The following is a 21859-nucleotide window of genomic DNA, read 5'->3' on the forward strand; positions in this document are numbered from 1 at the left end:
ACACAGACTCGTTTCGGCAACTGCCTTCGATGTTTGCGCGAAACGCTGGAGACGCCATTTTTTATATATGCAATCCATATACACAAACATTGTCAGTTTCCGGGTAATAAAAAACAAGAAAGTACCAATAATATATGTCAATGTATTCAGTGCACAGAAAATTCCGCCATCTTGTAATGTCTGAATCAGAACCCGGACCTAGTGAATATCCATTATATTCACCGTCCCACTGACTTAATCATCATTACTATGCCTTTGTAAATTCATCAATGTAACCAAAGAGTCAGCAATAATGCCCTGTATGGGCCGAATTCATTACATAACAAATGTTTTACTGAAACTCTTTCCATATCTCGCCCTGGATGGGCTATGGTCCTAAACATGATTCTACCCTGGTATAGTTTATGTAAAAGGCAGTATTAGGCATGTACAATATACTTATATGCTATGTGACTTGATTTTATGGGTCCAAGCAAAGTTAACTTAATACATTGATTACAAAACAGAAAATCAGAAAGAGGGAACGAAAAATCAGAATCTAGGAAGAGGAAATCAGCCATAATTCTTATTCTGAAGTACCCTATGGAAATTATGATCACTCCCCCAAGTGTACTGCTAACTCATTACTGTTGAGGCCATGGGGACTCTTGCACTGGAAATCTATTATATGGCGCGATGCTAGGCGTCTCAACAAACCGCCCGTTGTACTGCACCCGAGGTCCTGAGTCTCGATCTGTGCGGGTACGGGCTGGGGTATGGGGGTGGGGTGTGTATGCATGTGCTCCCTATCGTTGGTCACAATGCAGTCAGTCAGGAGCACGGCGTCCGCAGAATGCCCGATGCGCCCCAACCACCGGGCCCAGGCTGCGTGCAGTATTCAAGATACACGCTCGGCCTTCACCCCCAGGTCACCGGATACCTTATGTGTGGGTCCCGCGATCACCGTTACTCGTCCCGGCACCTCGAGACAGTCAGCCACAGTGCTCTGCGGGTGGCCGGCAGCCCGTCTTCCAGAAGTCCAGTCGCCTCCCCCAGCACGGCTCGGGTAGTTCACGCCCATCACGGTCCGATGTCGTCGGCAGCAAGATCACGCGCATAGTAGCTGAAGAGGCCGCACCACGGCCGAAAGCTTTCAGGGGAGATTTCGTCGCCTACAGATTGCTGGGTCGGGGAAATGCTCCGGTCCGTTGTCACCGTTTATTTAGTTGATCAGCAGGATAGTAGCACAGGATTTTGGAGTGACCGAAGGAGCTCACTCAGAGAGCGGCCATCTCCAGGCGTGGCTAGCTCCGCATGCTTTCTGCCAAATTTGGTGTAATTTTGTTCTGCAGTTTGGGCTGTAGTTGTGTTCAAAACTCCTATGGAAATTAACATGGGAAGAGCACTTTTTTTGACCCCTCCACCAATTCTCGTCCCCCACTTGACGGATCACCCCGAACCTTTCCATCCACAAGTAGAATCACCTGAACACTTTTTTGGGAAGATTTTGAGCGCCAAAGATATAAGCAAGACAAAAAAGCTTTTCCTATGAAAACATGGTCCTAGCTATAGCTATCTACTGGTAAAATAATAAATATATATATATATATTTTTTCACTGAAATAACTTCTGTTGGGTTAGAAGGATCTTAACATCTGTATAAAAAACAGAAATTGACTGAAAACAGTTAATATGCACTTATGGTTACAAAACAAACCTTAAAAAACTCAAATTAGTCAGTTATAGTTCACTGAAATAACTAACTTTTGCCACAGTCATGCACTGCTTAAGACTTCACGTATTGCATAAAATAACATCACTGATGACATCTTGAATTAAATCATTGATAATACAGTGTAACCCTTATAGAACCTGTTTAGTCATTTACTCCCTAAAAAATGTAAGTGTAGCTGAATTCGTTTTATTAATAATTAAACTAATGCACATTGTTGTTTTTTTTATTAAGTCCTTAAAATGTTGTCTTCTCCTTCACAGCTTCCATAGGAGGACCTCAGCTAAACATGGTTGGCCTCTTTCGAAATATAGTTGAAAAGGAAGGGTTGCTTGGACTTTACCGTGGTATTACACCAAACTTTATGAAAGTGCTTCCAGCGGTCAGTATTAGCTACGTCGTTTATGAGAAAATGAAAGAGAAAATGGGAGTGACCTCAACATAAAGGAAAATTATCCAGCATGTCGTTTCTAAACCAAAACCATTTTCTGCAACACTTGAGGCACAACTTTCTTTATATTTTCTTACAAATTATTGTTAAATGCTAAATATTTTTTCTTGACAGACGAAGTGATACTGCCTGTAAGGACAATGATGTTTGTTCTTCTGTTTTTAAATGTTGTGTTCCTTTAACATTGTGAATGTAGCAATAGCTACATCTTTAAGAACGTTGCGACATTACTGAAGAAACGATGTATTTAGTACCTCAATTTTACAAAATTTTATCTGTTGGATAAATTGAAATCAACTTTGTGTAAACCACAATCCACTACAATAGGGAATATTTTAGTTTGGATCTACATGCAGTCTGAAGTTCCCTAGGATTATGACTGCATCAATTATTGTTTAAAAAGTTGCAAACCGGTACTACAAAAAGCATCTAAAATATTAACAACTGTTGGGTGCAGAAAACTCACGTTTAATTGAAGTGTCAATTGTCAGAGGTGGCATCACATTTTGTTAAAAAAAAAATCAATGCAAGAGAAAATCATTGCACGGAGAAATTGAGTTTTTAGTCTGAGTTTTAATGTGTGTATATCTTTATTTTTGGCGATGATACCCCTGCTTTTTTCCAAACAATCATTATGCATGAAGAAGGATATTCGTAATGTTTCCAGCAGAGTTTGCATACATTGCTCTAGTATTAAAGTGGTTCACTTGCCTGGTTTCATTACTAATGTACAGTAAGGACTAGAATGTGCTCTTTATATTGTGAACATTAGAGGTTTGGAAATAAGTGCACTATGCAGTTTCTGTATGGTTTTCGCAGCATGAAGCCTTATTGTACACTATTTTTGTTAAGTTAAATATCTCACTTTTTTCCCTTTGAGTAGTATTGAAACACTGACACATTTATAATTGAGTTTTCATAGTCCAGACAAAGGAAGAGATGTGCACTAGAGCTTTTCTCTAAAACTGAATGTGTGTAAGGTGGATGAATTACATATTTCTTTTAATTCTCTCCCATGCAGTGATGTGTGTGTGAAAGTAGAGGGGAATGACTGCCCTAAGCTAATTAACCTTGCCTTAAAGTCCTTTGACGTATGCACAAGCCCCCTAACATAATGATATCTACAACAGTTCATGCGCCAGCTCTGTCTACTATCCTAGACCTAGACTATCCCCATTAAATCCAGACTTTTTGCCTAACTTGGGTAGATTTATTTAGTAAGTTGTGGTCGCTTACATAACCAAACAATTCAATTTCAATGCATGTCTAGGAGTAGTACCTATTTTACTGAGATATGGGAACCCTGTATAAGAGCATTTCTAATTTCTCATTTCACTTATGCTCCTTGTGCCTAAATTGAGCCATCTTGGTTTGTTTTTTCTACAATATATAGATTTTTGTCTGCCTTTCCTTAATGATTCGATTTATTAACTCATTCTTTCCGTTTTCTTTAATAATTTTTTTCAATAAGCTGTCAGCTAAAAAAGAGAAAAAAAGTTGCACACCATAAATATATCTACATTTATGTGTGGAACCCTATTTTAAACTTCAGATTCACTATTTTCAGGTCTGGCCTTTGAAGCAGCTATATTTGTTTCATCAAACTATTGTTTAAAAAACAAAAATGATATACAGTATACATATATAGAGAGGCTTTTGTTTGTTAATTGTTGTTCGCATTTTGCTTCTGCCTTCCACAATATTCACTATGGGGAAGAGGGTCAGCCCACTTTACCCATTGGTTCCCTTCATTTTGAGTCACTGTCAAAGCCTGGACTCATTGTTCACATCCTCCTATAAAGATTTCCTTTCTCTCCAGTGATAAACGTGGTTCAAAGTTTGCTCTTTTAATTTTATTTGTGTATTAAATTTAAAATCTATCTTTTTTGCGTGAAATTTGAGTGCTAAGTTAGATGGTGATTTATTTTCGGTCTTGGTTAATGTTATAAAAAAAATTAAGTAACATTTCAGCTGTCTGAGATTTGAATCCTTGGTTAAGTGGTGATGTATTATTTTCTCCTTCACAAACCATAATGTTAAAATGCACAGTGTGACTAAAAGGCTTGCTGCTTGAAAACAAAAATCAAATATAAAACAGCCACATCACTGATATATATATATATATATATATATCTGTACATATATATGTGTGTGTGTGTTAAAATTAAATATTATTGTGCAAGTATATTACAGCCACACTTGGGGGTGGCATGTTTCCTTCTCTTTTTGAGTGCATATGCAATGGAAAATGGAAAACATTAAGTTGTACACCATGTTTCCAAGGCCAGACCTATTGTTTCGATTAATTTTGCGAGGCAGCTGCATGCTGGAAGAAGTCTACTAAATTCCATGCATTTTAAAAACCTTGTGTGTTGTGAAAAGTAACTACTTTTCTATTATCTCACACTATTGATTTAATTCTATCTTAAATTGTCTGGTTGTTAGAACGTTTCTCAACAGAATTAGTTGCCAAGAATCATGATTAGTTAAAAACAAAGTCAAAAGATTGGAGAGTATATCAAGACATTTGAATACTCTGTTATATTCCATTAAGCAAGCCTATTCTAGTAATTGCTCGATTGTAAGACCTGTTCTTAACTTGCAAGAGCCAGGTTGGAGTCCTTGTAGGGCCAGGTTTGTCTTTCATCCTTCTGAGATCAGTTGACAGTTGATTTCCGTTATAGTAATACTAGTCCTTCATAGTGTTACAAAACTGACAAAAATAAAGCATTTATCAAGAACATTATAACAAGTGTATGTTAGTAAGCCGAAAATAAAAACAAAATGTCCCTTGCTTTATGCAGCACTTCTGTTTTTACTAAGAAACGTATAGATAAGGACTATATTGCTAAGTGGCATCTACCTCTGTTTCCCGGCATAGGCAGCTGCATTTATTTGTCAGCATTGTTTACACTTCGGCATGGATGCATCTTTACATACTATATTTTAACAATAAGAACCTAAAACACACTGAATATTTTATTTTTCTAATGTGAGGCTAAAATTCATAATGGAACACTTAAAATAAATGAACAACCAGAGGTATGGCTGATTGTTTCAACAAATAAAAGTATACATTTTCAACTCTTAATATTTACCCTTAGGCCTAGTGTTAAACTAATGCTTTTCTATGTGTAGGGCAAAGGTGTTGTGGAATTAGTTTACCTCTAAGCGAGGAATGGTTCAAAGTGCCCCTCACTTCATCGACCCGCCAAGAAAGCAGGGAAACCTCAGTCATATCTCTTGACTACAATATCTTGGTATATATTGATTAGCTAGATAACAAAGTGGTTCGTTTTCATTTTGTTACTTAGTTGCAGTCTTAAAAGTTTAACTAACCAATACAGTGGAGAAGTTGTGCCTCTCATATTGGAGAATGTGCTTCTGGGGTTCTTCGTAGACAAGTGCTTTCCCTCTTCGAGGATTTTCTATGAAGCAACTAGTTGTATCATTTAAAGGATTTTTGGTACCTCAAGGTTATTATGAGCTTGAGGTACCAGAAGAAAAGTAATTGTAATCCGTTTTGTGCCATGTTTACATGATACCAAAATATTAGGCAAAAAGAAAATTTCTAGTATAGTCTTAGAAACTTTGCATTGGACATATTTGACTTTTTTTGGATAGTTCTCCTAAATATTGTTTTTTGCAGCAGGTAATCAGGGTTCTATCTACCCACCCTATTGATATTCAGGGCAATCGTCAAGAGCACTTAAGTACAGATAATATCCTATTTAAAACTGACCTACTGTAACAGCTCTCATCCAAATTCTCAACCCATTGAGAATGCCGCCACTTTGTAATCAGCTCCTGACATTATTTTCCAACAATATCAGAAATCGTAGAATAGCGTTTATGGTGCTTAGATGATCCTTAATATTCCTTCCATTCTCTACACCTGTGTGCAACGCTCACTAGTGGCCAGTATATGAAAGTGAACTGAAGAGTGAGGAAAGATTTGCAGGTGAATCTGTATCACATGCAAAAACAACAGTTGATGGACAGAATGCAGAACAATGTCATACATTCACCCCAGTACAGAGGGCTAAAGAACGGTGATGGATCAAACCCAGATCTGTTGACTGGGTGTGAGTGTTTGATTGGTTCTGATGCTCCGTCCATCACCACCTCCTTTTGTACCGCTTTGTTCGCCATAAGTTGGCAGGGTATGCTCAGACGTGAGTCCCTTGCTCACTTTGTCACTGGATTGAAGCAAGCATGGCTGAAGACGGCTGAAATGCCAGAAACCGGTCCTAGGAAGCTTGTTTCCGGTCCAGGGAAGGCATGGCTTGGCAGTTCGGGCTGGACTGTTCCCATGAGGCACAGGGTCAGACTGATTTGCATATGGCCATGTCTGAACTGGGGTGGCAGAGTGGGCTAAAGAACGGTGATGGATCAAACCCAGATTTGTTGACTGGGTGTGAGTGTTTGATTGGTTCAGATGCTCCGTCCACCATCACCCCTTTTTGTACCGAATCTGTATCACATGCCTGGTCCCCATGTGAAAAGGATTTGAACTGTTGATCCTTTCAAGCGGAGTGTAATAAGTTTTGGACACTCCTTCCATTTCCACTCTTGGGTCCTTCTCTTTGGAGGGTGTGGAGCTCATTACTTACAGCTCTGTCAGATGCAGATCTCATTTGGGTATCAGATCAGCATTCATATCCTTTAGGTTTAGCATAGCATGCCTCGCTTTCTTGCAGTCACCCTTCACTTCGGGCTTGCGGCCTATATTTTAAAACATGAGCCCAGGGCATCAGGCCAATCTCCAGCAACACTATACCATGTGAATTCATGGAATCGGAATAGTTTTTTATCAGTATGAGGGGTATCCAATTGGGTGCTATACCTGGTTCTGCCAACAGAATGGGATGAAGCTCACTCCCATTTTTTCATCTTTCCAGCAGGTTCACCATTGATAAATCCCCTAAAATTTCCTCAGTCGCTAATGTCTTCTTCTTTCAAAATATTTCTTACAGGGAAGGCAACCATTCTGCAAATGCAGGCTCTGTGGTTCTACAGACTTCTCTTTGAACCGCTTAATTTCGTGGCCCAACAGGGTTGTAGCTTACTCTTGCTGCCACATGGAGTTCTCCTACTTGTATAGTACCAAATGAGTCAAAATGTTATATTGCATACAAGGGCATAATGCTGGCTGGATCGAAACCATAACCAGAATAATACAGGGTCTCACTTCGGTTTCCTTTTCAAAAGAATCTGCAGATTTGAGCAAAGGTGGATGGGTGAGTGTATTCATAGGACGTAGAGGTCACAGAAGGTTTATACATACTCCTTAGTTTTCCAACATATTCATGCAGGTGTTTTTTCCAGTTTTGTTGCCATTCCCAACATAAACTGTAGAAAATTACTGTTTAAAAAGTCCTGAATATTTTAACATCACCGTTTTGTTTTGTAACCAGGATGTCCTGTGTAACTTGAGTCCAGATGTGGAGCCTCACTCATGAATGTACACCGTGGTGTGCTGAAATTGGACATATGTCACACTGTGTCTTCAAGTAGTGTCTGCAAGGAGTCAAGTTCTTAAAATGGGAATGCTCACATTACATTTCTCATTATTTTACTTTAAAAATGTGTGAGGCTCCAGATGTGGAGCCTCCCACATGAATGTACACGGTGGGGTGCTGAAATTGGTAGTATGTTACACCGTGCATTCAAGTCAAGCTCCTAAAATGGGAATGCTCACATTACATCTCTCATTACTTTACTTTAAAAATGCTCATATTACATCTTGTGACCAGGCAGAATCTGCTTTAAAATATATGTGGTTCTAGAGTATCCTTCGTAATTCTGAAGCATGAATTGCACGTCCGTCCAAAAATATTACTCTGGTTTCTAAGGTTAGAGAAGATCAGACACGTACTAGCGGTTCTGATATACCATACTGATGTTGTAGTAGTCTCACATTATAGCAAAGCATGAGTGGATTAGAAATGTATGAGTGGCCCCAACACCGAAGGTATGAATTTGCATGATTAAAGGTGTCCTGTAAAAATGTGTTTGTATTCACATTAACTTTATCCCATTTGTTTACAAAGTATTGCCAAATGCTTATAAGACAGGGATTGTCCCACACCACTCACATCATATTGAATGTAGAATGTTGTGGTGTTGCGGATAAGTCTTAAGTCTACATATCACGTCTTATGTTGTTTTGTATTTTTTTTCCATTGTTTACATTGGGCGAATTGCTATTGTTATGCACATGTAACAAACGCAACAGATTATCAATTAAAACCTGGATATGCAGTTTTTGCTGTGCTGCCATGCCAAAATACATTGTTTGTTGTGCTGCATCTGGTTTTCTAAGGCTGCCAATTCACAAGATCATGAAGTGGATGTACAAAAAACAATGGTTGAAGCAAAATGTTGTCAAGGTGTTCCAGTATGACAGCCCTCCTTCTGCCCAATGCAGAATGCACCAATCTTCTGCCTGGTAAACCTGTGAAGTGCAAAAAATTGCATATTGCAAGGGCCGCAACTGTGTTATTTGCTGCACAATGCTTTAAATGCCGGAACAGAGGCCCTGGAAGGAAAAGCCGATCTACGTCCTTACTTATGCCTTCCAAGTCATTCTCCTTAGTGACCCTTCTCTCTTACAAGAGCAGAGCTCTGAATATCACTGTGAAGCAGAGAAGAGAACGAAAGGTCATCTGTTACATGATGAAAGCAGGGCAGATTGCAAATGTTTATTCCTGTTTGGGATAAGGAGTTTCACAGTTTTCCTCGATACAGTGGGTGGGCTCCTTAATGTGGTGCATTGAAGCACTAAAAACGTGTTTGCAATTTACAAAGAAATTGATACATTCTGTTGCATTGAACTCGTGCATTAGTTTTGTAACCACTTAAACTCTACAACTTTACATCGCCTATACTTGCTAACCTTTTGTACGTTTTGACACGTAAAAGTAGCATCAGCTACTAAAGGTAGTTGATTAATATTTCACCTGTGCCTAGAAAAAACTAATTTTCCAAAGTTTTGTATTCGGAATACCAAAAGTTGTGTACTTCAATTTTTACAGGTTAGAGCAAGACTTTGTGCTCTTTGAATCTATATGTACAAGCTGAGTTTCTATTAAATATTTTGATTTCTTATTCTGGCGTTCTTGTGTATTTATTTAAGAATATTGTATTGCTTTTGGCTAGTCAGCTCTTTCTTTTTCATTGACTCTTGTGAAGCACACAATAAAAGTAAGGAACACCACTGTATCAAATACAGCCTACCACTTTCAATAAATCTAAGCTGTATAGTGTGCTTGGAGTCAGTCTGAGCAGAAAATGCCACATATAGGCGCTACACAAGGCACTGCAAATTACATTTCTGACTGAGAACTTGCTGTATGTGCCAAAGAGTTTTAGCAGCATAGGAAATCCTTGTTGGTGGGTCAGCTGATGATATGTTTGCTTAGCTTCCTGGCGAAGGGCTTCTCACCTTTACTAACCCCTACAGAAACGTCCTTGTAGGAAAGTTGCTTTTCTTGACTTTGCGGCGTGATTTGGTCATTGCCCTAGGGTTCCCTTAACAGTTGATGCCGTCCTAAGAGCCAGTTTCTAAAGAAATTCTGGAGTCGACATTCCAGTGGTGGGGACAGCCCCTGGGAAAATCGGAACTAGTAATGGTTGGTGAGATGGAGATTTTTAAAGATTAGCTCTACTGTGCTCACTCTACACTGCCTAGAAAATACCCAGGTCTGTATCTGTCAGATATGCCAAACAACCATGGATTACCTTCTGTAAACTGCCAGCTTTACCAATGTCTCAGTTTTTCCACCTATGTTAGATACGGATTCAACATCACTTATTGCAAGTCCACAAAACTCGTGAATCCCTTTACTTCTTTCTGCCTTTCTTCATCAATATCTTAGGGATGAATGGCCTTGTGAGTTTGTTGCAGACCAGCTACACCTCAGTTATGGTACACAGAGGTCAAAATTGGGGATCCTCCAGCCTAGGTTTCCCTTGTCAAGCTTTTTAAAGGACGTTTTTGCTCTGTAAACGCTATGGGATTGGGATGCACTGTCTGTCCTGCATCACTCCCTGGCACTTTCCACCCACCGTTTGTTCTACAGGACTACTGTTAAGTGTAGAGTCTTAGCTCTATTGTCATCCATGCTTGGGAGGATGAACTAACTTGAAAATATTCTATCATGAAAATTGCTGGAGATTACATAATATTTTTTAAGGTACAGTGTCCATTGATTGATAAAACACTTGAAGCATCTGTCACAATTGTGCATTGGAACCCTCCATAGACGTGACTAAGAATATTACTCTAACAAATTAGCAGTTGCCTAGAATGCTATTTTCGTGGTTGTTGGATGTGCTGTTTCCATTCTGCGACCCAGAATGTTTTACCTCTGTGTGTTCAATCTGCTAAATCAGAAGTGATTTTCACGGCTCTCAGGAAGACTAGATGAGTTCAATCAAGTTTATTGCATTTGTATTAATAATTATTCATACACAAAACAATTAAGTCATATTCTTAAGATATAATGGGGAATAGAATCAGTTGGTTTATAGCCAGCTTTGTATTCATCAAATCAAGTTACAATCTATTGCTCCTCAATTTTAAAACGCAAAAAAGGGTCTTTTAAGTTACACCTAGGCTACAATCTTGTTTGCTGTAACTTTGGAGGATGGGCACTCTGCACAGTATAACTGAATAAATATTTAACATAGCTTTTAAGTAATATTTTCTATGGACTATCAATGCACGGTAAATACAGAAAAATGAGATAGGAACGTATTCTTAGCCTGCAAAGAAAGCATTTATTATTTAACAAGACCAGGCAGCTAAACCATTATAAGTTCTGTACAATCTCGATGATACTGTAGATAATGACGACAAATTGTTTGTGACACGTCTAAGTTAAGGTATCTTTGTGAAGTCAAAGTCACATAAGTGGTCTCCAAATGTGCCATAATTTAGTTTTAAGAAGGAAATTTACATCTTGATTAAAACATGGACCTTAATATCTGTCCTTGTTGGTTTCAAATCCATTTAAAGAAATGCCCTGATATGCCAATATCTGCTCCTGCTCATAATTGTGAAGTATGTTTTTGGAAGTGTGAAGTGAGGGAATATTTCTGAATCCTTTCGATCACCTTTTAAATGAGGGAGCGGAGAAATTGAATACTTCTAAGGCTGGCACTACTTAGAGTAAACACATAAAGCAGGGCCGTCTCAGCACACAGTTTGTCTATAGCACTTAATCCAAACTCAAGACGTAAGATTTCATGTGGGATGCAGTTGTTATCTGAAAATGCTCCAGATGTAATTAGCCTTAAGAAGTGCAACATCAATATTCATGTTTCCATTATATACAACAGGGCAATATTGTACTATTGGGTCAATTTTAGCATTAGATCTTCAGGACTGTTAAGAGGAGTACAAAGTACTATTTTGAAAAATAACTTTGAAGCCCAACTAAGCACTTTTGTTGTTAATTTTGAAGTGACGCTTGCTAAGATGACCATGTTAGGTTGGAAGACATGGTGATACGGAAGTAGTTGTTAGTAAGTACGATCTCCAAGCGTTTGTACTTAATGAGCCAGGAGAACCTACAATTATGTCTGAAAAAAGTCATGATTTTCGTTGTATTTACAGTCATCCTAAATCTATTTTCTTTGCAATAGTGAAAATTAATTCCAGTTACCTTTGTAGCCCAATTGAGATCTATTCCATAAGTAGGAAGGCATCAGCATATGCAAAAATGTAAACATTTTTTGCTACTTGGCTTTTGTTGCAAATTATAACTATAGCAGCTGAGAAGAATAAATCAGCCAGATGAATATGAAAAAGTGTGGGAGCCAGATTACACCCTCGTTTGACCCAAGCTAGCTGGCATCTGTTTTTTTTATATTCAGAGTCTTTTTTTTGGTTTGTATTTGGACCCGGGATGGGACGTAGAGCTTTTGCATTTACATATAAAAACATAGGGCCAGTGTTCAATGCCACCCCCTTCAACCGGATTCTCTTCCTAAAAAAAAAAAAAAAAACACAGGAACAGCTATTGCTGAAAACCATAAAGCAACAGAAAAGTGAGCCCTTATTGATTTGGACTTCCATATCAATGATCACATTTAATGCTGTGATACAATCACAAGTGCTGTTCTGGGTTCTACAGTCCGCCTAGGTCCAGGGTCAGCTCACTTCCTAACCAATCATCAATAACCAATCAAAATAAGTATTTAGCGAAACCCCTTACTTTCAAGGTACAAAATGGCTAAGTAGTGCTACTTAGCCAAGATGGTGGTATATTTACACTCTCCAGGACTTAGTCAAATAGGTTGTTAAGTTTTTGAGATCAGAATGCAATGTTGATTCGAGCACTATTGCAGAAAGACCATTTGAGCCGGTGCATTGGCGTTGTTAAGAGATTTTAATAACAGTTCTATTTCGGAGAGCGTGATGGTCAGCCGATCAGACGTGTCACGAGTGAATGAGTTTTCCATTGTAAGTGTGTTACCACTATCTAGTTCATTTGTCAGGGAGTTCCAATCTTTTTAGGTAAAAGTGAGGTCAAGATCGTTTTTTTTGTGTTTTTTGATGGGTTGGTCTCCGAGACCGCATTCTGAAAGGATTTGGTGTTATTTCTTTCAGTTATCAAAGAGAAGAATACATTTATGTTCTGCATAAGATAATGCATAGAGATTAACATTGTTTTTTTCTATCCTCCTAGAAACTATAAAGGAATTTTTAAGGGGAATACATTTGGGAGATCTGTTTAGGGAGTGCAGTGTCTTGCAAAGTAGTTTATTTTAATGATTTCCCTGCCAAAATGAGTTCCTTTCTTGTTTCCGGTTTCCTCAGGCAGAATCTAATGTTATAGGTCAGGTTACCACTAAATTATACTTGATATGTCCTAGTCCTCTGGCATGCTTGTGGTCTTGCAATTTTAAATATGTATGCCATGTTCCCTTGTTATGCATGGGACAGGTGTGCACCCATAACGCAAGGAAATTCCTGTGGTTCTTCTGGTACCAATCGCTCCAGGAATCTTAAGGAAAAGCTTTTTTAGGACAAGGATCATAATTTAGTTGTACTACTCCTGCCCAAGCATGAGTTTATTTTGAACAGTGCATATGTACAGGAGCATCTAGTGTAGGGAGCAATCCAGTATAGCAGTTTTAAATCCCCCACGAGAAACGCAGTTCTCCTGTAATTTCATATTTTTCTAAGTAATAAAATCAGTACATCCTTGGTCATTAATAATTGCTTCTTGTCAATGGCCATTGAGCCGCAGTCAGGATCTTAATTTCCTTATATTGAATGTTTGAACTGATATCCATGCACCCTGTGTTGGTGTCTCGTTTGTCAGGGATTTTCATATACCATTTCTTGTTACTGACCTTGTGGCTCAGCCAGACCTCTGGTGAAGGGTAACCAATTCTTTGATATTCCAATCTGGGAAGCAAACTAGGGGTTCCTTCCATTTCCACATCTTTAAATTACCAGTTTCAAATGGCACTTTTCAGTAACGCAGATAGTTCAAGAATAGATCAACATTTTTCATTTCATTCAACCTTCCTGATTAACTATAATCAAAAAGGTAAAATGGGCCATACTAGCCCTATATACGTCCCTGCTTTCTTTTCCCATATTTTAACTGTTTAGGAACCCTTCCCTCTGTTTTAGGCAGATAAAGGCTCTTTACAAAATGTGACAGCAATAACTTGGTCACTGCCTATTCGGGTACCTTCACCATCTCTCAATTACTAACATCCATAAAGCAGTTCTTTCATTTCTGCCTAGCTTTTTTAGCAGACAACCAAGTTAGTTTTCACCTTTTCCCTCTTTTGTGAAGTGGAACCTCCCAGGCCCCACAGCCTAATAAACACAGCAATGGGTGCCACCTAATTGGCCATGGTTAATGAGATGGTATAAGGTGTGCTAGGAAGAACAATATAAAACCGCTAAATACAGGGGAACAAAATGTAATATGGGCCGAACTATTTAGCCTCTGAGTGCTACTCCATCACTGAGAATACTCCCTAGACCTCCTGTGTAGGCCCTCTGTCATGTTCAGGAGAAAGCCAGAGCCTAGAGTTTATGAAATATGAGAAAGTTGTCCTGTCCAAGAGAGACAATCTGGGTGAGCTAAGAGACTTAGAAATATATACGTTTGAGGACAGAAATGTGACCCCAAAGGAGAAACTCTGTGCACATGACCAGGGTTTTGGATGATTGAAGATGAAACCACAGATTCAATGGGTGAACTCATGTTCTTAAAATTCTTTTAGAGAAAATTGAGGCTGTAGAAGGGTACCAAGGTCTGGACAACTCCAAGATGCAATATCAGTCTAGACACTCAGACTTGGAGGAAAACCGTGAGTCTTGTCATTAAACAGAGTGACCATATAATAATAGGGGGTTTACCAGGTTTTGAAAGCATAGAGTCCCAAAAGAAGGTGGTAAGACATTGAAGTCTCCGAGCGCAGTGTGTTTGGGGATGAGAGTGGTCTTTGGGTCAGAATAGTCATACATTGGAAGAATACTTGACTGATTCTGGGTAGATGATACTGGTTTTCTAGTAAACCGAAATAAACTTCAGGCAGTGAAAGTTAAGGAATCTGTGTGGTATCTATATTCTAATACTTGTCTGTGATTTTTCTTGCTGGATGAAGAGAATGTAGGACAATATCATTGACCATTCTGATCTATGGATGATAAATCGTACAAAAGAAATGATCAAAGTGGAATCTCTAAATATGGATGGTCTCAAATAACCCACAGAAAGTCAATTTAAAAAGGGTGGGGGTTCTTATTGAGAGAAAGCAAAAGTGTGATAGTGTTTCTGACCCCTGGGCGATGATTGAGAGAGGACAGAGATGGTGGTGTCCTGAGTAGAGATTTCAATTTGATGAGTAAGGCAATTTAATGTTGTCCTGGCGAGTTGCACTTTTACACTAAAAGGTAAGCAAATAACTTAAGCTGAGATTTATTGCCTAAGTAAAAGAGAAGTGAACTTTGGGTACTTAAATATATCTGTCTAATGAAGGAAAAATGATACTGTAATTTGATTTTATGACTCAATAAAATAGACTTGTCAATATGTTGGTGGATATGGCTTCAATAAAGCTGTGGGATTGTTAAAACCTCTAGAGAAAACATTGTGTGAAGTAAAGCAAATAGATATTTGGAGGCGACATCAACGTACCCTTCTCAGCTTCACATGATTCAGTTTATATACTAGAATACCAGTTTTTATTTCAAAAGGTATTGCACTTGATGAGGGTGCCGCATGTGAAATCTACTTCCTGGATGTTCAAAACATGGCCCTTATTCCAAGAAAAAGGTCACCTTAAGCCAAGCCCATGGCAACAGAGGTAAGTTACAGCCAGAGGTTGAGCCATGCTTGTGCCCAACCGTCCAAGCCCCTGGTGATAGTCTCCAGATTTCTGTTCCTGCTTTTGATGCCCCCGACCACTGTGATGAGTTTCCTAATGTATAGGGAGGTAAACAATATAACCAAACTGATCAAGAATTGTTATGTGCCTATTCGAAATGAGATTTATACGAGAAGCCATTCAACACTAATTGTTTGGATTCCTCGTTCCTGATCAGTGTTATTGAACTGACTCAAAGTTGTTTTGAATTTATCACGTGGACCATGCTACATATAATCTTTTGAGGTTATACCACTGTCACGATTGCACTTGTTTGAAGACATTATGTAATAATTTTGAATTACACTGCAAAAAATCAGCAAATCTAACTCCACTCCATATGATGGTTGTTCACACCCTGAAAAAAGAATGAATGATAAAAATGTATGTGTTTCAGAAGAATGTATCTTAAGCAATCGTTATATCTCTTTAGCTAAAGACTAATCCTTCATTGTTCAGAACTGCACACTATACACATGTGTGTGCTCCACTTTGTTAAAGGTTACAGGGGCCAGGATTGTTTATAGTTGTGACTTCCCAAGCGTCTTTCCCACACAGGCACTTCAAGCCACTTGGCTCTCAATCACACAAACTGCTATCAGTGTCTGCATACAGTACCACTGGTTTCGTGCCCTGAAGTTGGCCCCTCTGATGTTTCTGATTCCCCCCCCCCCCCCCCCCCCCCTCCCGGTCCCCTTTTAGGTGTGGTTTCTTAAAGTTGCTGGGAGGTTTCTTGTCTTGGAGAGGCTTAATCTACTCTAAGTAAACTTGCTTTAAGCATTCATATTCCACTTACCTCGGAGGTCTCACTTCCTAATACCAGTTTGGAAAATGGATGGAATAATGGTTGAATAGCCATAGAAGATAGGATCAGTTTGTGGTTTATAGTCATCTCAGTATTCTGAGTTGCGTCCTAATTCTCAGCCGTGTGATACCGCTATGCAACAGCACCCAGTTAGTTTTATTTCCTCTCTAATATCTCTACTATAGATAATTACCTGGTCTAAGGTATCTGGTCCTCTCCAAAGGAAAATCCTGTGCACTATACAGCTGTAAACCAAACTTGAGGGGGAGTTGTAATGATCAGTATAATAAAGTGTGACTTTCATAATTAAATTACCATGCTTGATTAAAATGTTATCTTCTAGTTCAGCCTTCATTCAAGTCCCTACGCGTTTACGATATAGCAAGAGGTACATCAGTTCTTTGAGACTTATAAATGTTAATCGCAGCATACATCTCATGAGCAGACTTCCATTAATATTTGTTTCAGGGATGAATTATCACTGTCTTTAAAACATCTCTGCAAAGTGCAGATTTAGAAGGTATGCAAAAGCTATAGCTATAAATGTAGACACAAATATTCATGTAGCAGCTAACAAGATGTCTGTAAATGAAAGCTTCTGAGCATCTGCTGATGTACTTGTCAACCTCCACAGAATCGGAGGGCAGAGATATGCAGCAAATGCAGAATAACTAGACATATTTGTAATTTTAAGCCACTGGCTAAAGGGAGCCATGGTTGACACCGTATCAAAGATAGGTACATTTCTCTAACACATTAGAAGAGCCACATCTTCCCCAGTTCTGGTAGTAGGGGCAAAAACAAGATTTCTTTACTACGGTTAAACACAGGCAGATTCTTCATATTATAAGTGATTATTGGTCACAGACGTTTAATGACTCTTTGCAGAAGCCAGAATGGACCCGAATTCCCCCATCTAATATAAATGGTGGCCACCAAAAAAGATGATTTTGGCATACAAATATACAAACTGAACTAAGAATCTGCCTGATATTTGTATCCCACAGGCTACGGATCCCTCAAAACTAATGGTATACCCCACGGGGGAAGTGCCAATTCAAAATGTTTTATGACATGCAAGACTGCGGATTCAATGGAGTAGATTTTGCTGTGCCCACTCCTTCCAGGTTTTCCTAAATGCATGAGGAGCTGAAAATTAGGCCTTTAAAGTGACATATCACAGTGCTAAGACAAATCACTCCATTAGAAAATGTAAAATCTACAACTGACGTTTACAGGACATTGGATAAAACACCTTACCTTGGAATCATGACCTGGTGGAGGCACAGCACAGATTATAGGATCACAATGTTAATGCTACTGTTAAATGGTAAAAAGCTTGATCCGAAGAGGGACTGGTCATTGACAGCTGACTGAAGTGCAGAACCTCGGTAGAAGCCTCAGCTCAGGAAGCACGAGGCTCTTGACTTTTATGATGAGAAAACTCCAAGTTGGTGAAGTCTGAAGAAGGTATATTCGTCGGCGGGTGTTGCTCAGCATTGATCCCAGTCAAGTCCCCTAATTTTGGACTTAGATGCTTTTGTCGAAGTCAGCAGGGAAAAATCGCAAGTTGAGTCCAACCGGCAGTTCGATGCTGGTGCCTCAAGCTCAACAACAGTCCTACAGTAGCCTCTGGTTCTCTTTGCAGAAAGCAGCTTTTGAGGGGGAAAGAGTACACTCCAACACCAGCCAGGGGTCTAGGATTTTATGGACACCACGTGGGGTTTATAGCGCATTCGCCTAGAAGTCACCACCAGCGTCCAGGGCAAATCCAGTTGTAACTGGTTAGCTGGGCTCAGCAGAGATTTGGTATTCTTGCAGCTTTTGGGTCCTGCAGCTGGACAGGAGCCTAGCCAACTAGCCCTCGGAGTCCACTCTTCTGTCCTGGGTACAAGCGGGGATCGGGTTCAGCCTTTGTGGTTTCTCTCCACAGATTCAACAGCAGCTGCAGTACTTCTGTCTTCCACAGGTCCAGAGGTGTTCTGAAGAAGGTACCCAGGGCTGGCATGAACGTGTGTGGAGGAAATCCCCGGGCCTATAGGGAAAGAAGTTTCCAGGGGTAACCCTACCCACTTTGATATAATTTATTGTTTCTTTTACTTCTTCCCAGTGTCCTGTTCTGCTGAAATCAAACATGGCAGAAAACTTTCCCCCCTGGTCAGAGCCTTCGGAACACCCCTGCGGTGTGTGTGGGGGGAAATGAGGAACTCCACCTGCAAACCAGTTCAGGAACAGGTGCCCCCCCGCACCCACTCCGACTACTTGGACAAGGGCAGGTCTAGGTGTGAGTTACATCTGTCATTTACAGAGGATGTCCATGCAAAGCTTTTGCAGTTGGTGGGCACATTCCCCCGTCAGGAGGAGGTCATAATTCCTCCCAGCCCCGGCCCATCTGTTCCCTATTCGGGGAGCCATTCTCACCTCCTAGCAGTCTGCCAGGTGACAGTTTGAATTTAAAACTGAAAAGGCTACTAGAGGCTTTAGGCAGGAAAATGCCAACTTTCTAAAATTGTAATTTAAAATCTGACTGGACCATCCGATTTGGTTTTTAAATGACTAATAACATGATTCTCTGAATCATTGTTCTAGGCATTCTAAAACTGAAGTTATGCTATATAGAAAAAAATAACAGCCACTGGAATTACATGGTTCAGCAGTTGCAGCTTTTTTGTATGATTATGGATTTGCTGCATTTGCCACATATTCTGTAATCTGCTGCATAATCTGCAGATGTTAACAAAAAAATTAGTTTCTAGCTCAAACGGATCACAAGTTACGAAAAAATGGTGACAGGTTTGCATGCAGTAGAAGGCCATGTGCAAAGGTTAACTGGTCATCTTTCAATGCTTATTTCTGTATTTGGTTGTTAAACTAGTACTAATAAGGTGACATCTCTGCCCACACAGTACTAACACTTGTACAAATGTCAAAATAATGGAGTAATGCTATCAAAAACTTGCCTCATTATGCCATATAATTTGGTGTTCCCCTGCCTCATAATTTCAGTGCCCCTCAATATAACCCTGTGCTTTTCTATGGAAGAGCTAGCCTTGCCACAGTGGAAAAAATAACTTTGGAGATTTTTCACTGCCAGCACATGTAAAACTTAAGTTCAAGTCCTACTTTTTAAGTGCTATGCATTTAGGGCCCATCTTACAAGTGACTTATAAGTATTAAAAAAGAAGATTTAGGCCTGGCAAAAGGTTTATTTTGCCAGGTTGAATTTGCAGTTCTGCAGGGCCAGACCTGAAGACATGCATTGTATTGTCACTTTAGTGACAGCACAATATGTGCTGCAGTCTGCTAGTGACATATAACTTCCAGACCCTGGGTACACAGAGTACAATATATTGAACGTAAATGCTTGGCTGCCGAAAAAGATGAGCACCTAGAGCCTAGATCCCACCTGCTGTGGTCTACAAGAGAGTTGCAGTGTCCTCCGGGTACCATCTCATCTTATACTGCAGAGCGTCATGCAATCACCTTCCCGGTGCCCTCCGACAGCCCCAGCACGGGTGAGGCCTTACCTGTCTAGAGGGTCACCCGCTTCCTGACATACTGTGCCTGTGGCCTTTAGGGGCTGCCGGCAGTGTCTATCTGAAAGAAACAAGTTAGTTGGATTCCTCACCTTAGAATATCCCCAGGCTGGATCCAGAAAGATTTTTCGTCAGCAATACCCTTGCGCGTCGCTAGGTGTCATCTCAGGCTCCGCATCTGTCGTCGGCGTTGTGATCGCCGGGATGACGTTGTTGGAGTACTTAGACGCCGCCCTCGCGCGCTGACGTCAGTTTTTCCGCGCCAGTAAGCGCCGATCTGGGAAGAGCATACCCTTTTAGTCACTTTTTGACTAAAACTTTTTGAACTCTTTTGGTTCTATTCTCGTCGACATCGACTCGGGTTCCGGTAGGGATGCCTGGCTTCAAGGCTTGTGACTCCTGTCACCGACTGATGTCGGTCACGGACCACCACCGCCGGTGCCTCTATTGCCTTGGGGCCGACCACGATGCAGAGTCGTGCCTCAACTGCCGGGCCACGACTTCGAAAGCTAGGCGGGAGCGGTCCCGCAAGCTACTCTAGTTCCGGCAGTCGGCTCCGCGGTCGAGGAGGAGGTCGAGGGACCGGTCGCGGAGCCGCAGTCACCACCGCTCGTCTGGGTCCAAGTCTTCGAGATCCGGTAAGTCGAAGCATAGCAAGAAGTCGAAGAGGCGACATCGCTCTTCGGGCTCCCCTCGCCGGTCGTGCGACTCGGCTGAGGGTTCGGGTGGCAACACCTGTGTGGCTCTGTCGGAGCCGCAGGAGTCCCGTCCGACCCCATACCCTCCGGTCCCTGGGTCTGATGCGACACCAGCGGAGGTCAGTGCCTTCCTCATGGCCATTAGGAATCTGGCTCTGCCGTCGACGCCTGCCGGCGCGCCTTCGGGCCCCGCAGGCTTGACTGGGAGGCCTAGCGAGCCGGCGGCCCCGGCGCCGTCGCCGACTCCGGTCCCGACGCCACAGGTCCCCGAGGGATCCAAGTCTGGATCTCTGTCGGTGCCGGTCGACCTCACAACCCCTCTGCTGGCTCCGTCTCCTCCGGTGCCAACCCCGGCGCTGCCCTCAGACGATGCCGTTCCCTGGTTTAGTCCGGGCCCGGCGTCAGAGCGGCGTCGTCTGTCGCCGCACCCGACGCCGATGGATGGCAATTTCATCTTCCGTCCGGGTCCGATCATTCCACCTGTATATCAGGAATCCGATGACGGTGACGACTGGGAGGGGTCTGAGGACCCTCTCGCCCGACAGGGCCAGTTATCTCAGGACTGGGCAGACGAACAGGGGGATGCCAGTGGTCTTGACTCCTCCCCTGACACTGGCTTCATCTCTCCTTCGACCGTGGCTTCGGAGGAAGGTGCTGCATTTTCTTTGGTGCTGAGCAAGGCAGCCGAAGCCCTTGGGCTGGAGCTGCCTGTTGTGGCCGTAAGGACGAACCTCCTCACCGAAGTGCTTCAACCGTCAGCAAGCTCCTCGGAGCCTCTGCTGCAGTTCAATGAAGCACTCATTGACGTTCTGAAGGGCACCTGGTCCAAGCCCTCCATAGTTCCTCCTGTGGACCGGAACGTGGCCTGGCGCCACCGCCCTGCACCGGGCGACCCCAGTTTTCTGTCCCTCCACCCCACGCCTGAGAGCCTGGTTATCCAGGCCTCTACTTCCCAGACCTCCTTCCCGTCTGCTCCCTCGAATCGGGAATCCAGAAGGCTAGAACAGTTTAGGAAGAAACTGTTCTCCTCCCTTAGTTTGGGGTTGCGGTCTATAAACACCGCATGCCTTTTGGACCGTTACTCCCACTACCTGTGGGATACGGTGGAGGACGTGCTGGCCCAGTGTCCGGAGGAGGACCGGACACGGCTCGCCCAGACTCTTGCCGAGGGGCGGGATGCGGCACGGCATGCAATCCGATGTGGACTGGACACAACGGACTCGCTGGGCAGGGCAATGTCGACCACGGTGGCGC

At 41.5% G+C, this 21859-nt stretch overlaps 1 protein-coding gene across 1 annotated transcript in view; it reads left to right on the forward strand.

Annotated features, from left to right (window-relative positions):
• The window catches only part of SLC25A24 (solute carrier family 25 member 24), a 267768-nt gene extending 263423 nt beyond the window's left edge, over positions 1-4345 (forward strand). The window contains exon 10 of the mRNA XM_085602241.1: positions 1975-4345. Coding sequence (XP_085458367.1) covers positions 1975-2156 — 182 coding nt within the window. The 3' untranslated portion in view covers positions 2157-4345. The remainder of the gene's footprint in view (positions 1-1974) is intronic.
• The last annotated feature ends 17514 nt before the right edge of the window (positions 4346-21859 follow it).

Source organism: Triturus cristatus, chromosome 4_2, assembly GCF_964204655.1.
Source record: "Triturus cristatus chromosome 4_2, aTriCri1.1, whole genome shotgun sequence".
Taxonomy (NCBI): Eukaryota; Metazoa; Chordata; class Amphibia; order Caudata; family Salamandridae; genus Triturus; species Triturus cristatus.